General features: G+C 28.6%; 1 protein-coding gene across 2 annotated transcripts in view; it reads left to right on the top strand.

Moving 5' to 3' along the window:
* The window catches only part of stops (SOCS domain-containing protein stops), a 160,151-nt gene that overhangs the window by 109,059 nt on the left and 33,644 nt on the right, over window positions 1–17,448 (top strand). For both annotated transcript variants that reach the window (XM_075291888.1, XM_075291887.1), the window contains one exon: window positions 1,544–1,662. In XM_075291888.1, the coding sequence (XP_075148003.1) occupies window positions 1,544–1,662 (119 nt within the window). The remainder of the gene's footprint in view (window positions 1–1,543; window positions 1,663–17,448) is intronic.

Here is a 17,448-nt window from a genome sequence, read left to right as displayed (position 1 = left end):
TGTAATAATATGAATTATGAATTTTCATTTAATTAAAGTTTCTTCATTTAAAATGGAAAATTTCCCATAATACTTTGTAAATTACATGTCATAAAATTTAGGCCACACTCAAAAAAAAGTTTACTTGGATCCAAAGATTTTGACCTTCCTTTAAGGATTTTGGTATTGATTCCGAGCCAAAGATGCGGCTTCTTTAAAATAAAGAAATTTTTTAGTGACCTATCTGGCTTTAAATTTAGGACCAATAAAATTAAAATTAGGATACAGATCTTATTTATTAAATTTTCATTCTATTTTCGCGGTTTATTAATAAAGGTTCTCACGTACAAACAAATGTCAGTTTGAAATTCCAAATTATAGTGGATACTTCAAAGTAAAAAAATGTTTTCTTAACTTCAAATAAAAAAACTTTAAACCAAAGACGCTATATCCTCAAAATAAGTATCAGCCTATATTTGAAGCGTTTTTAGCTTAAATCTAAAGTTTCAATATTTCAGTTAATTTAGGGACAATTTCTTTAAATCAAAAATGTGTTTCTTTACTTTAAGGAAATTTAGCCTTAGTTCAAAGACATGCGACTTTAACAAAAGGGCGCAAATTTACAAAATTTGTGTTCTAAATTTAATAAAAAAATTTTTTGAAGCAAAGATTATAAACTTTATTATAATGAAAATTTTATTATTTTTTAAAGGAATATGTCCTTAATATTTTGTAAATTTCGCTTCCTAAAATTAAGGTCGCGTAATCTTTAATATCACGTAAATATTTTTTGCCGTGCACATTTAGTCAATAAAAAAAAAACACAAGGATTTTTTTTCAGTGTATAAAAATTGACGAAAATAAACAGGACATTCTTACAGCAGTAGCATTGTAGCTTGAGAAAATGCCTTTAAAAATAACCTGTCGTTAAAGTGTGACTCACTAATAACACCGAATATTATGGTTGGCTCACACTTTATACGATTGTCCACCCCCCAAAACTGTTATATTATCATGTTTAAAATTTCATAAAATTCTTGAAATTTGGGTCATAAAAATAATAAAAACCATTTTTGTGTCTTTTCGACATGACAACGTATAAAGTTACCAAGAAAATATCCTCTGTAAACAGACTGTCATCTCAAAAATACGACAACAAACAGTGTCCTCAAAATCTTATCATTAACAAATTCATCAAGTATCTTTCACGTCATTTTTCCCCCTGAAGGGTTTGTGAAATGCATACATATACATACATACAATAATAATAATAATGATTATTATGCTTTTCTTATATATACACAACAACAACAAAAAATATATCATGCTTTTAAAAATTTTCACTGTATAATTAGTTTAATTTATGTTATTTCCAGTATCTCTTATAATACTAATAAATTCCTTGTGGTTTTGTTTCGTTGTTTTTTATTTTTTTATTTTCATATTCCCCCTGGAAAATGAACCCAATGGAAATCTTTTCTCTTCTTCTCATTATCCTTACCACAACAAAAACAAAATTCCTTTTGCCGGGTCCTCTTTTCATTATAATTTTGTCTCATTTTAGCCCATCGTATACAGTACCCGTCGAGAGATGTTCTTTGAGCGTTATGGCAGTTTATTAATTGACAAAATTATATCCAGGGAACAGGTCTATGGTGTAATGTCCCTGAGACATTTGTGTCGGTAAGTGATTCATTAACACATCCAAGTTTACATATATATAGAGAGAGATTCAAATATATTTACATTTTAATGAATTTTTCCTAATTAAATTTGGGGGAAATGTGAAAATCGGTAAAGAAACAAATATCGAAAGAACTCTGAAAATTTGGTGTGATTGAGGGGGTTGGGGGTGAGAAAAAAATTGAAATAACCACATCACACAGCATCACTGATCCTAATGATGATAAATAAATAATAACGATAATGAAAGTCAATTAAAAAATTGAATATTTTTTGTGTGGGTGTGGTAACAAAATCAATGGACGAGAAAAATTGTGAAAAAAAGAACTAAAATGCTTCAGGCTTACTAATGAGATCGGGGTGGTGGAAAAGAGCCCGTAATTACATAGAACAAAATAAAGTGTTTTATTGGATAAAACCAACCACCTCGTCCGAATAATGTACTGAATTTTATTCAATTTTGTTGAGATTTCCATAACACCTTGTTAAAATATTGGCAATTTACTGACATTTGTGGGGTTTTAACTACCATTTATGAAATTCTTAATTGTCATGGAAACAAAAAATAGACTAAAAGTAAAGAAAAAAACATTGGCGCCAAATTATTACCAAACTAGCCATGCTCTAGTTTGTACGAAAATTTCACTCTGGTTAAGCGTCGCCAAAAAAGTAGTGACAATGTACTTTTTTGATCCGGAAGCAATGTTGAAAAACATCTTCTATTTTTAAACGCTTTTTAGCTTTGTAGCCAAGATGTAAAAAATCAACAAATTTAAAGACGCTTTCATTAATCTAGAAAACATTTTCAGAAGTATTAAAGCCAATTTGATCTTAGTAAAACGAAATTTTCTTTCATGTTGGGATAACCAAGTTTTAGTAAAATCACTTAACTATAAAGACAAAACGACTTCATTAAAATTTTTATCGACTTTTGGACAGGGGAAAAAAACTTTATATCAGAGAAGTGTGTCTTCTAATCTAAGTAAAGGCTCATAAAAAATAAACGTCAACCAATCTTGCAAAATCCAGAAATTACTTTTCTTCTTTCATTGAGGGCTGGCAATCATACTGACAACAAATACATGAACATACGGACGGACGGATGGACAGCAAGGGCTAGATCGACTCAAGAGCATAAGCGTAGGAAGGCCTCTGGGGAGGGGGCTTAGACCCCCCCAGAAAAATTTTAGCCCCCCCCCAGGATTTGAAAACCTATTTACGATTTGTTGTTACTTGTATATAATATTAAACAAGTAAATAAAACCGCACAAAGTTCCAATAAAGAATTTCATATCTTTAGCACAAAGTTCCGCTAAAGAATTTTCACTTCAATTGCCAATGGCAATATATAGCTTTATTTTTATATAAGTGAATTATTTATTATAAATGAATGTTTGAAGTCTGATATTTATGAAATAAAACTTTGGTTGAACTTATGATTTAAGTTCCTAAATTTATGTTTAGTTTAATAACTAAAGCACCTTTATTAATTTGTTTAGTCAGAGTTTTAGTCGATTTAATTAAAAAAATTGTAATTGATATTAAAAATATTCTTTTATAAATGAATATCTTAATAAAGGTGCAAAAAAACCAGAATCTCCAAAAAAGTTATGAAACTGTTCGTTTTGTGTCCGGAAGTGATGCAAAATTGGCGCAGAAGCGATGAATTTAAGATAGACATGTCATAGGACGGATGCCCACCATTTCAACAACCGTTGCACTGAATTTGCATCACTTCTTAAGGTGTTAAGGTGTCACTGAATTCGGTGTTTTGAATGTGAATTAAAAAATTCAAATTGATATTTTCCCAAATAAATAATGGGAAATGGGAACGCTTGACCTAAAATATTTTGAAAACTTCGCAATTTTTCTAGAATGGAATTAGATTTTTTCGACATCATTTAAATAATTTTTGTCATTTTATTAATTCTTAATTTTTTATCCCATTTGAAACAAAAAATACCCATTAAGAATATAAAAACCGAGTTATAAAAATTGGGTTAAAATAATGAACTTCCTTGTGAGGAAGTGCTTTTAAAATTATGCCTTTATAATAACTCCCAATTTTTTTGCTGGGAAAAAGTATAAACTATTTTTAGTTGCTTTATTATAAATTAGTTGTCTAGTTATGATAAAGTCTCATTTTTATTTAGTTTTATAAAATAAAACAGTAATTGAACCTATAACTTCAGTCCATTAATTTTTAGGGCTATAGCCCCCCCTAGGAAAATTGTTTAGCTACGCTAATGCTCAACAGGTGATTCTGAATATATCGGTATATTTATTTATTTATTTACACTGCTAATAGCAGCCGGGACATTACAAAATATAACTTTTTAATTCAATAAAATATAATTCTATATTCCAAGTGGGCCAGAAGGGACCCTATAGGTCAGTCAGAAGGGACTCCCAGCTAGTTATTCGAGATGGGTCCGTAGGGCCCTGTTGAGTCAATAAGGGCTCTGCGATACTCAATAAGGTTCAACATACGAGGGCGGTTCGGAAACTTCTTAGCCTATCAATGAAAGAGAATAGTTAGTTTTTCAAAAATATTTTTATTTTTCAATATAATCTCCTGAAACTTCAATACACTTAGTCCAACACTTTTCTAGCAATTCTATCCCTTGATTAAATTAGTTTTCCTCAAGGTCTTCAAAATAGTGGTTTACAACTGTAATTGCATCTTCATTTGAGGTAAAACGCTTGCCAGCAAGGATTTTTTTTAGATTTGGGAACAAGTAAAAGTCACTGGGAGCTAATTCAAGAGAATAAGGTGGGTGGTCACGCAACTCGTACTTATGATAAATTCGTTGATTTTAGCCATTGTTAAAACGCTATTGTGCGCTGGTGTGTTGTCTTGATGAAAAATTATTTTTTTGTGTTGTAAGCCAGGACGTTTTTCTCGAATTTGTACATTTAGCTGATCCAAAAGGTTGCAATAGTACACTGAATTTATTGTTTTACCCTTTTGCAGATAGTCTATCAATAAAATACCTTTGAAGTCCCAAAAACCCGTTGCCATAACCTTACCAGCCGATTGAATTGTTTTTGCCTTCTTTGGGGCACTTCCTCCCGCTTCAGTCCATTGTTTGGATTGTTCTTTTGTCTCTGGACTTTAGTGGTGGATCCATGTCTCATCAACAGTTATCAAACGACTCTTAAAATCCATTTTATTTCGCTTAAAACGATCCAAACAAGCTTGAGAAATGTTCATTCTTATGCATTTTTGATCGACTGTTAACAAATGCCGCAGAAAGCTTTTTCATCTGTAGTTCTTCATGCAAAATTAAATGGACTCGATCATTTGAGATGCCCATTTACGCATTTTTATTCGTCGATCATTTAATACCATGTCTAAAATTTCTGTTGTTGTTGCTGTTTTTGGACGTCCACTACGTGGTTCATCTTCAATGCTTGTACGACCACGTTTAAATTCAGCAACCCAATTTTTTTTACTATTGCATATGAAGGAGCACTTTCAACTAACACATTCACCATATCATTATGAATTTCTTGTCCCGATAAACCTTTTTTATGTAAATATTTAATGACAGCACGCATTTCTAATTTTTCCATTGTTAAAAAAATTGCAGATGCGCCTTTTTTGAACACCTGTTTCTATATGATGGAGTTGCCAGATCGAAACAAAATTTAACATGTGTTCATAACAGAGGTGCAAGTTTCCAAAACACTTAACTTTTTTCTGTTTATTGTGCTAGGCTAAGAAGTTTCCGTATTGCCCTCGTAATTGAGCATCAAAAAAATACTTGATAAAAAAATTAATTGATTTCATTAGCACATTTCAATTAATTTTTTTAATTGATTCAATTAAATTTTTAATTGATGTTGATTGCAAAATTCAATTAATTTTTATACCATCCACCATATTTAGGATGGGGGTATATTAACTTTGTCCTTGGGAGCCACCGTGGTGCAATGGTTAGCATGCCCGCCTTGCATACACAAGGTCGTGGGTTCGATTCCTGCTTCGACCGAACACCAAAAAGTTTTTCAGCGGTGGATTATCCCACCTCAGTAATGCTGGTGACATTTCTGAGGGTTTCAAAGCTTCTCTAAGTGGTTTCACTGCAATGTGGAACGCCGTTCGGACTCGTCTATAAAAAGGAGGTCCCTTGTCATTGAGCTTAACATGGAATAGGGCAGCACTCAATGATAAGAGAGAAGTTCACCAATGTGGTATCACAATGGACTGAATAGTCTAAGTGAGCCTGATACATCGGGCTGCCACCTAACCTAACCTAACCTAACTTTGTCCTTCCGTTTGTTACACATCGAAATATTGCTCTAAGACCAAATAAAGTATATATATTCTGGGTCGTGGTGAAATTCTGAGTCGATCTAAGCATGTCCGTCCGTCCGTCTGTTGAAATCACGCTAACTTCCGAACGAAACAAGCTATCGACTTGAAACTTGGCACAAGTAGTTTTTATTGATGTAGGTCGGATGGTATTGTAAATGGGCCATATCGGTCCACTTTTACGTATAGCCCCCATATAAACCGATCTCTTGATTTGGCTTGAGGAGCCTCTAAGAGAAACAAATTTCATCTCTACGAAAATTAATAGCTTATTCATCTATTACTCATTTAGGATGAATATTAGCCGCAATATATAATAGAAATTTATGGTTAATTTACTTTTTATTTTATTACTTTTTAATATTTTCTATAGTATTTATATTTAATATATTTAAAATTTCTTATATTAATCAATTATTTGAAATTTGGTACATGGTGTCAGCATATTCTCTAACAACCTGCAAAAATTGCTCTACATCGGTCCATTATTATATATAGCCCCCATATAAACCGATCACCCGATTTGGCTTGCGGAGCCTCAAAGAGAAGCAAATTTAATCCGATCCGGCTGAAATTTAGTACATGGTGTTAGCATATGGTCTCTAATGACCATGCAAAAATTGGTCCACATCGGTTCATAATTATATATAGCCCCCATATAAACCGATCACCCGATTTGGCTTGCGGAGCCTCAAAGAGAAGCAAATTTAATCCCATCCGTCTGAAATTTAGTACATGGTGTTAGCATATGGTCTCTAATGACCATGCAAAAATTGGTCCACATCGGTTCATAATTATATATAGCCCCCATATAAACCCATCACCAGATTTCACCACCGGAGCCACTTGGAAGACCAAAATTCATCTGATTCAGTTGCACTTTGGTACGTGGTGTTAAATGTGGCCTCAAAAACCCAAGCAAAAATTGGTCGAAATCGGTTTATAATTATATATAGCCCCCATATAAACCGATCCCCAGATTTGACCTCCGGAGCCCTTTGGAAGAGCAAAATTTATCCGATTCGGTTGAAATTTGGTACGTGATGTTAGTATATGGTATCCAACAACCATGCAGGAATTGGTTTGACCCCGGGTGCCTTTCGGAGAAGCAAAATTCATCCGATCTGGTTGAAATTTGGTACGTGGTGGTAGTATATGATATTTAACAACCATGTCAAAAGTGGTCCATATCAGTCCATAATCTTATATAGCCCCCATATAAACCGATCCAGAGATTTGGTTTTGGAGCCACTTGGAGGAGCAAATTTCATCCGAGTCAGTTGAAATTTGGTACATTGTGCTAGTATATGACCGTTATAGAAAAGTATCTATAGAAAATTTTGTCAAAATTTTATTTTTATAGAAAATTTTGTCAAAATTTTTTTTTCTATAGAAAATTTTGTCAAAATTTTATTTCTTTAGAAAATTTTGTCAAAATTTTATTTCTATAGAAAATTTTTTCAAAATTTTATTTCTATAGAAAATTTTGTCAAAATTTTATTTCTATAGAAAATTTTGTCAAAATTTTATTTCTAAAGACAATTTTGTGAAAATTGTATTTCTATAGAAAATTTTGTCAAAAATTTATTTCTATAGAAAATTTTTTCAAAATTTTTTTCTATAGAAATTTTTTTCTCATAATTTTAGTTTTATTTATCTACAGAAAATTTATGAAGCACCATGAATTCTACCAACTTTGGCAACCGTGATTACCGTTGAAAAACTAAATTTTATTTTCTTTAAAATTCAGTCTAAAAGAGCTCTTGACAATAATTTTCCAATTTAATTTTTGTTAAAAGTTAGTTAAAGTACTTTTTCGCTCAAAAAAAAAAAACTTTTTTGTAACATACTTTCTTAAAAATTGTATTTTCCATCCCTGGCGGACGATGTGTTATATATTTCTATTTCTTCCTGATCAAGAATACATGTACTTTATATAGTCGGAAATCGATATTTCGATGTGTTACAGACAGAATGAGAAACTTAGTATACCCCCAGGGAGCCACCGTGTTGGATACACAAGGTCGTGGGTTCGATTCCTGCTTCGACCAATTACCAAAAACTTTTTCAGCGGTGGATTATCCCACCTCAGAAATGCTGGTGACATTTCTGAGTGTTTGAAAGCTTATCTAAGTTTTTTCACTGCAATGTGGAACGCCGTTCGGACTCGGCTATAAAAAGGAAGTCCCTTGTCATTGAGCTTAACATGGAATCGGGCAGCACTCAGTGATAAGAGAGAATTTCACCAATGTGATATCACAGTGGACTGAAAAGTCTAAGTGAGCCTGATACATCGGGCTGCCATCTAACCTAACCTATTATACCCCCATTAACCATTCAATAGTGGTGGGTATAATAAAATCATCTAGTTCTAAAATATTTTCGACCCATCTTAATGTTATTGGAGTACTGTCGATATAATGTCATAAGCAAACACCCATACAATAATTTTTCATATTTTTTTATACCCTCCATCATAGGATGGGGGGTATATTAACTTTGTCATTCCGTTTGTAACACATCGAAATATTGCTCTAAGACCCCATAAAGTATATATATTCTGGGTCGTGGTGAAATTCTGAGTCGATCGAAGCATGTCCGTCCGTCCGTCCGTCTGTTGAAATCACGCTAACTTCCGAACGAAACAAGCTATCGACTTGAAACTTGGCACAAGTAGTTGTTATCGATGTAGGTCGGATGGTATTGAAAATGGGCCATATCTGTCCACTTTTACGTATAGCCCCCATATAAAGGGACCCTCAGATTTGGCATGTGGAGCCTCTAACTGAAGCATATTTCATCCGATCCGGCTGAAATTTGGTACATGGTGTTGGTATATCGTCTCTAACAACCATGCAAAAATTGGTCCACATCGGTTCATAATTATATATAGCCCCCATATAAACCGATCCCCAGATTTGGCTTGCGGAGCCTAAAAGAGAAGCAAATTTCATCCGATCCGGCTGAAATTTAGTACATGGTGTTAGTATATGGTCTCTAACAACCATGCAAAAATTGGTCCACATCGGTCCATAATTATATATAGCCCCCATATAAACCGATCCCCAGATTTGGCTTGTGGAGGCTCTAAGAGAAGCATATTTCATCCGATCCGGCTGAAATTTGGTGTATGGTGTTGGTATATGGTCTCTAACAATCATGCAAAAATTGGTCCACATCGGTTCATAATTATATATAGCCCCCATATAAACCGATCCCCAGATTTGGCTTGCGAAGTCTCCAAGAGAAGCAAATTTCATCCAGTCCGGTTGTAATTTGGAACATGGTGTTAGTATATGATCTTTAACAAGGGTGCCAGAATTGGTCCATATCGGTCCATAATTATATATAGCCGCCATATAAAACTTCTCCAGATTTGACCTCCGGAGCCTCTTGGAGGAGCAAAATTCATCCGATCCGGTTCAAATTAGGAACGTGGTGTTAGTATATGGTCGCTAACAACCATACCAAAATTGGTCCAATCACACAAAAATTGGTCTATATCGGTTCATAATCATGGTTGCCACTAGAGCCAAAAATAGTCTACCAAAATTTTATTTCTATAGAAAATTTTGTCAAAATTTTATTTCTATAGAAAATTTTGTCAAAATTTTATTTCTATAGATAATTTTGTCAAAATTTTATTTCTATAGAAAATTTTGTCAAAATTTTATTTCTAGAGTAAATTTTGTTAAAATTTTATTCGGTTCATAATAAAATTTTCATCATTGTCAAAATTTTATTTCTATAGAAAATTTTGTTCAAATTTTATTCGATTCATAATCATGGTTGCCACTCGAGCCAAAAGTAATCTACCAAGATTTTATTTCTATAGAAAATTTTGTCAAAAGTTTATTTCTATAGAAAATTTTGTTAAAATTTTATTTCTGTAGAAATTTTTGTCAAAATTTTCTTTATGGTCTTACATACAATTTAGAAGATGGTGTTAGGAGGTTTTAAGATACCTTGCCATCGGCAAGCGTTACTGCAACTTAAGTAATTCGATTATGGATGGCAGTGTTTACAAGAAGTTTCTACGCAATCCATGATGGAGGGTACATAAGCTTCGGCCTGGCCGAACTTACGGCCGTATATACTTGTTTTGTTAAGTACTCTCTCAATCAATAGATTTGATTAGGGGTTGGTAGCAATGATGTGTTCGATTCCAAAGCAATTAAAATAAGTTTTCAAAATATGGCCAAAATAATGACATCAATACCACAGGGGATAGAGATGGTGGAATTCGATCTTAAAAAAATAACGAATAATTAAGTGATGATATCAAATGGCTCACACAAGCACAAGGGGAAAAAAGTTTTCCAGAGATTCGTGAAATTATGGTTTGTTGGTTGTTTGCCTCATTTGTACGGACAAGTTTGCTAGAATGTGCTTTCTTCCAACACATAAAGATTAATGTTGGAATATTAGAAATAACGACAGTTAACCCTCACAGTTGTTGGATATTCACTGTAAAATTCTATAGATAATGGGAATAAATGAAGTCCTATGAGAGGAGACATAGACTGAGAGACACCGCAAAACATTTTTTTACAACCATTTTAGAATAAAGTTTTCGGTGGTTATCCCTAAATGCTTAGTTGTGTTGAAAATGAGCCAGCCCGGTTTGCAAAAACATCTCTAAGAAATTTAATAGAAAATATCTACAAAAGATTGAGTGTATGGCAAGCTTAGGCCTTGATAGACAAACAAATCTGACCATCATTGAGGGTTTTCTTCTGGGTTAACTTAGTACGCATAGAACCACACAATTTGTGATACAACCCCAAAAAACAAAATAAAGATAATTAATTGAATACGTAAAACTTTTACAAGAAGCAACCAGCCATGGTGGGGTGTTTGTTTTCTCTTGCACATGAAGACTTCATTAAGCAAAATAAGTACCAAACTTAGTCATCTCTCTCAATCTACCCTCCTTGCGGGATTTACTTTCAGTTTCAGTTTTACAGTTATCGAAATATGGCAAGTTTGAGATTTAATTACTTAATATTCTAAGACATCTTCCAAATAAATTTTAATTTCCATTGAGAGTTAAGCATATAAGAAAGTTTAGTTTGTATTCAGCAAAAATTAATTAATGTCTTTATTGGGTTATCCAATGAAATTAGCTTATAACGATATGACTTTGTTTTCGATGATAGTCCACAAAGAAATTAGAAAATCGGAAATTAATTAGATGATACAAAGAGCAACGAGTGGATTGAAATTTTCAAGTGTAACATTGTCATGAGGGGGAGAGTAAATAGGAATATAGTTCACAGAAACAATTCAGTTGCAAAAATGATGCTTATATTAACTTATGGCAAAAAATTTATTGTGTTTTATTATATTTTTATTTAATTTTTTTTTTTTGAAAAAATAAAAACTTACCAAGTAGGACAATGTGATAAATTTAATGAATGTTTGCTTACCTGAAATAAATAAAAAACAAACAATTTGTTAATATATTGTTAATAGATTTAGAAGTACTTTTTCTAAGTTAAAATCTAACTCCGGTTGGCATGTATGGGGGTTATACGATGTGGTTATAATAAGTTTGTCTTATCATTTGTATCTTTGCGAAATATTGGCATAGAACCCTATAAAGTACATACAGTCTAAGTCGAGACAACAACAATTTATCAAAATTTCAAGAATATTCTATTTAATATTTGACCCAATTGTGCTTTGCTAAACAATTTTTCACTTCCACATAAATGCTATTTTGTTAATAAATAAATGCTATGTTCTATCTCTCCAAATAACGAAAAAATTTTTCGAGTGTATAAATACATATCCCCTAAACTGTAAATGTGTCAAAGTCTTAAATGTTTCAAAAATTTTATCTTGCAACTACAAGGAAAATTTATTATTTCTACAAAAAGTGACAACTTACAATGGACTTTGATAGTCTCTGGCCATATAAAATTGACCCAACACGAAAATGAAGATTTTTAAATATATTGACTTCAAATGTTAAATATAAAGAAAATTTTGTCAACATTCTTTTTCTATAGAAAATTTTGTGAAAATTTTATTTTTATAGAAAATTTTGTCAAAATTTTATTTCTATAGAAAATTTTGTCAAAATTTTATTTCTATAGAAAATTTTGTTAAAATTTATTTCCTCTAGAAAATGTTGTCACAATTTTATTTCTATAGAAAATTTTGTCAAAATTTTAATTCTATAGAAAAGTTTGTCAAAAATTTAATTCTATAGAAAATTTTGTCAAAACTTTATTTCTATAGAAAATTTTGTAAATTTTTTTTCTATAGAAAATTTTGTTAAAATTTTATTTCTATCGATAATTTTGTCAAAATTTTATTTATATAGAAAAGTTTGTCAAAATTTTAACTCTAGAAAACTTTGTCAACATTTTAATTCTATAAAAAATTTTCTTAAAATTTTATTTCTATAGAAAATATTGTCAAAATTGGTTTCTATATACAATTTTGTCAAAATTTTATTTCTATTTTTTCAAAATTTTATTTCTATAAAAATTTTTTCAAAATTTTATTTCTATAGAAAATTTTGTTAAAATTTATTTCTATAGATTATTATTTCTACAAAAAGGGAGAACTTACAATGGAGTTTGGTAGTCTCTGGCCATATAACAATGACCCAACAAGAAAAAGAAGATTTTTACATATATTGACATAAAATATTAAATATAAAGAAAATTTTGTCAATTTTTTTTCTATAGAAAATTTTGTGAAAATTTTATTTTTATAGAAAATTTTGTCAAAAATTTATTTCTATAGCAAATTTTGTCAAAATTTTATTTCTATCGAAAGTTTTGTCAAAATTTTATTTCTATAGAAAGTTTTGTCAATATTTATTGCCTCTAGAAAATTTTGTCACAATTTTATTTCTATAGAAAATTTTGTCAAAATTTTAATTCTTTAGAAAATTTTGCCGAAACTTTAATTCTATAGAAAATTTTTCAAAATTTTATTTCTATAGAAAATTTTGTCATTTTTTTCTATAGAAAATTTTGTTAAAGTTTTATTTCTATCGACAATTTTGTCAAAATTTTAACTCTAGAAAATTTTATCAAAAATTTAATTCTATAGAAAAATTTGTCAAAATTTTATTTATATAGAAAATTTTGTATTTTTTTCTATAAAAAATGTTGTCAAATTTTTGTTTCTATACACAATTTTGTCAAAATTTTATTTAAATTTTATTTCTATTTTTTTTTTAATTTTATTTCTATTTTTTATTTTTTTTTTAATTTTATTTCTATACAAAATTTTGTTATAATTTTATTTCTATAGATTTTTTTTCAAATTTTATTTCTATAGAAAAATTTGCAAAAATTTTATTTCTATAGAAAATGTTCCCAAAATTTTATTTTTATAGAAAATTTTCCCAAAATTTTATTTCTATAGAAAATTTTGTAAATTTTTTTTTCTATAGAAAATTTTGTTAAAATTTTATTTCTATAGAACGCTAACGCAAAATTTTGTCAAAATTTTAACTCTAGAAAAGTTTGTCAACATTTTAATTCTATAAAAAATTTTCTCAAAATTTTATTTCTATAGAAAATATTGTCAAAATTGGTTTCTATATACAATTTTGTCAAAATTTTATTTCTATTTTTTCAAAATTTTATTTCTATAAAAATTTTTTTCAAAATTTTATTTCTATAGAAAATTTTGTTAAAATTTATTTCTATAGATTATTATTTCTACAAAAAGGGAGAACTTACAATGGAGTTTGGTAGTCTCTGGCCATATAACAATGACCCAACAAGAAAAAGAAGATTTTTACATATATTGACATAAAATGTTAAATATAAAGAAAATTTTGTCAAATTTTTTTTCTATAGAAAATTTTGTGAAAATTTTATTTTTATAGAAAATTTTGTCAAAAATTTATTTCTATAGCAAATTTTGTCACAATTTTATTTCTATAGAACATTTTGTCAAAATTTTAATTCTATAGAAAATTTTGCCGAAACTTTAATTCTATAGAAAATTTTTCAAAATTTTATTTCTATAGAAAATTTTGTCATTTTTTTCTATAGAAGATTTTGTTAAAATTTTATTTCTATCGACAATTTTGTCAAAATTTTAACTCTAGAAAATTTTATCAAAAATTTAATTCTATAGAAAAATTTGTCAAAATTTTATTTATATAGAAAATTTTGTATTTTTTTCTATAGAAAATGTTGTCAAATTTTTGTTTCTATACACAATTTTGTCAAAATTTTATTTAAATTTTATTTCTATTTTTTTTTTTCAAAATTTTATTTCTATTTTTTATTTTTTTTTTAAATTTTATTTCTATACAAAATTTTGTTATAATTTTATTTCTATAGATTTTTTTTCAAATTTTATTTCTATAGAAAAATTTGCAAAAATTTTATTTCTATAGAAAATGTTCCCAAAATTTTATTTTTATAGAAAATTTTCCCAAAATTTTATTTCTATAGAAAATTTTGTCAAAATTTCATTTTTACAGAAAATGTTGTCAATTTTTTTCTATAGAAAAAATTTTATCAAAATTTTATTTCAATAGAAAATTCTATAGAAAATTTTGTCAACATTTTATTTCTTTAGAAAATTCTCTCAAAATGTTATTTCTATAGAAAATTTTGAAAAATTTTGTTTCTATAGAACATTTTGTCAAAAACGTATTTCTATAGAAAATTTTGTCAAAATTGTATTTCCGGACAAAATTTTATCAAATTTTTTATTTCTATAGAAAACTTTGTCAAATTGTTTACTTCTATGGAAAATATTGTAAATTTTTTTATTTTAATAGAACATTTTGTGAAAATTTGTTTATATCTATAGAAAATTTTTTCCAAATTTTTTGTTTCTATAGAACATTTTCCCAAAATGTTATCTCTATACATTTTTTTCTCAATATATTATCGGTATTGAATTTTTTTTTTTTTAATTTTATTTCTATAGAAAATTTTGTCAATATTTTATTTCTATAGAAAATTTTCCCAACATTTTATTTTTATAGAAAATTTGGTCAAAAATTTATTTTATAGAAAATTTTCCCAAAATTTTGTTTTTATAAACGGCTTGTAAACATGTGTAGATCTTAATAGGCAATATTTTGAGAAACAATAAAGCGATTTTTGATGATTAATATTTTATTTGTATACATTGAATACTATCGAACGAACTTCGAAAACAACGAACCGCTTCGTCGACTTTGTTCAATAAATTCTATAATTATCTCGATTTGTCAGAGGAGAAATATAATATAAAGAAGATGATAACATTATTATTAAATACTTTATATATTAACAAACCATATGTATATATTGTATATTAGCTTAGGTTAGGTTAGGTTATGTGGCAGCCCGATGTATCAGGCTCACTTAGACTATTCAGTCCATTGTGATACCACAGTGGTGAACTTCTCTCTTATCACTGAGTGCTGCCCGATTCCATGTTAAGCTCAATTAGTCTGTAAGGTTTAGACCATAGATGAAAATGAAAATAAAATTTGTTATCTAATCCCGAATTATAAAAGGCAACCACCGAATGAAAATCTTACGTTTTAAGTTAATTGAAAAACAAAATTGTATTTATAGAATACATGGAATTTTGATGAAAAATTTAACTTTCAAATAAATTACACACCAATCAAAAATGAAAACAATGTTGTAGCAGTATGCCAAAACTATTCCAGAAGTGGAAGGTAATTCTCATGAAAAGTCAAAAAAATATATTTGTTTAAGGAATTTCCAATTAATTTCAAAATACACCACAGTAAATCGTGTCTAAAAGTACAAAAAGTTAACAAACATTGCCATTAAGTCAAACACGAGTATCTATCCCATCCTTTCCTCGAAGTTTTACTTTTTTGTTTTAGCGCTTTCTAATAGCAGTGTTTGTCATTTTTATTAGTCTTTATTTATGAACAACCGAAATGATTCTCAGAAAAAATGCCTTTAAGCTATTATTGGGAAAAGGTAGAACACCAAATTACAGGCAAATCCTTTCCATTAAGACAGAAGGTGTAAAAGATTACAATGTACCCATGAACCATACCATCTATTTCTTAAAATCCGCCTCTATATAATATCAAGTTAACTGCTACGACGAGGGTTTTAAAACGACACGGCTAAATTTCATTCTCGGATGTGGCTATTTAATATACGGTCGAACTTACGACCGTATTCCACTATTGCCACATGGTTGCCAAAAATGGTAGTTTTTTTTTACTGTTTGCTAGAAAGGTAGATTTCTCGATGTTTTGGTAGCTTTTGCAAAATATTTGTCTACAACTAAGAGGTACTTCACTAATTTTCAATAGAATAAAATTTTGACAAAATTTTCTATAGAAATAAAATCTGGACAAATTTTCTATAGAAATAAAATGTGGACAAATTTTCTATAGAACCAAAATTTTGACGAAGTTTTCTATAGAAATAAAATTTTTACAAAATTTTCTATAGAAATATAATGTTGACAATATTTACTATAGTAATAAAATTTTGACAAAATTTTCTATAGAATTAAAATTTTCTATAGAATTAAAGTTTTGACAAAGATTTCTATAGAAATAAAATTGTGACAAAATTTTCTATAGAAATAAAATTGTGACAAAATTTAGAAATAAAATTTGGACAAATTTTCTATAGAACTAAAATTTTGACAAAGTTTTCTATAGAAATAAAATTTTGACAAAATTTTCTATAGAAATAAAATTTTGACAAAAGTTCCTATAGAAATAAATTTTTGCCAAAATTTTCCATAGAAATAAAATTTTGACAACGTTTTCTACAGAAAAAAAAATTGACAACATTTTCTATAGAAATAGAATGTTGACAAAATTTTCTCTAGAAATAAAATTTTGACAAAATTTTCTATAGAAATAACATTTTGACAAAATTTTCTATTAAAATAAAATTTTGACAAAATTTTCTATAGAAATAAAATGTTGACAAAATTTTCTACAGAAATAATATTTCGACAATATTTGCTATAGAAATAAAATGTTGATAAAATCGTCTATAAAAATAAAATGTTGACAAAATCTTCTATGTTTACAAAATTTTCTATAGAAATAAAATGTTGACAAAATTTTCTATAGAAATAAAATGTTGACAAAATTTTCTATAGAAATAAAATGTTGACAAAATTTCCTATAGAAATAAAATTTTGATAAAATCTTCTATAGAAATAAAATGTTGACAAAATTTTATATAGAAATAAATGTTTGATAAATTTTTCTATAGAAATAAATGTTTGACAAAATTTTGTATAGAAATAAAATTTTGACAGAATTTTCTATAGAAAGAAAATTTGGAAAACATTTTCTATAGAAACAAAATGTTGACAAAATTTCCTATGGAAATAAAATGTTGACAAAATTTTGTATAGAAATAAAATGTTGACAAAATTTTGTATAGAAATAAAATTTTTACAAAATTTTCTATTGAAATAAAATGTTGACAAAATTTTCTATAGAAATAAAATGTTATCAAAATTTTCTATAG

This window comes from Haematobia irritans, chromosome 1, assembly GCF_050003625.1.
Source record: "Haematobia irritans isolate KBUSLIRL chromosome 1, ASM5000362v1, whole genome shotgun sequence".
In the NCBI taxonomy this organism is placed as follows: Eukaryota; Metazoa; Arthropoda; class Insecta; order Diptera; family Muscidae; genus Haematobia; species Haematobia irritans.
This window is presented reverse-complemented; position numbering and strand designations above follow the sequence as displayed.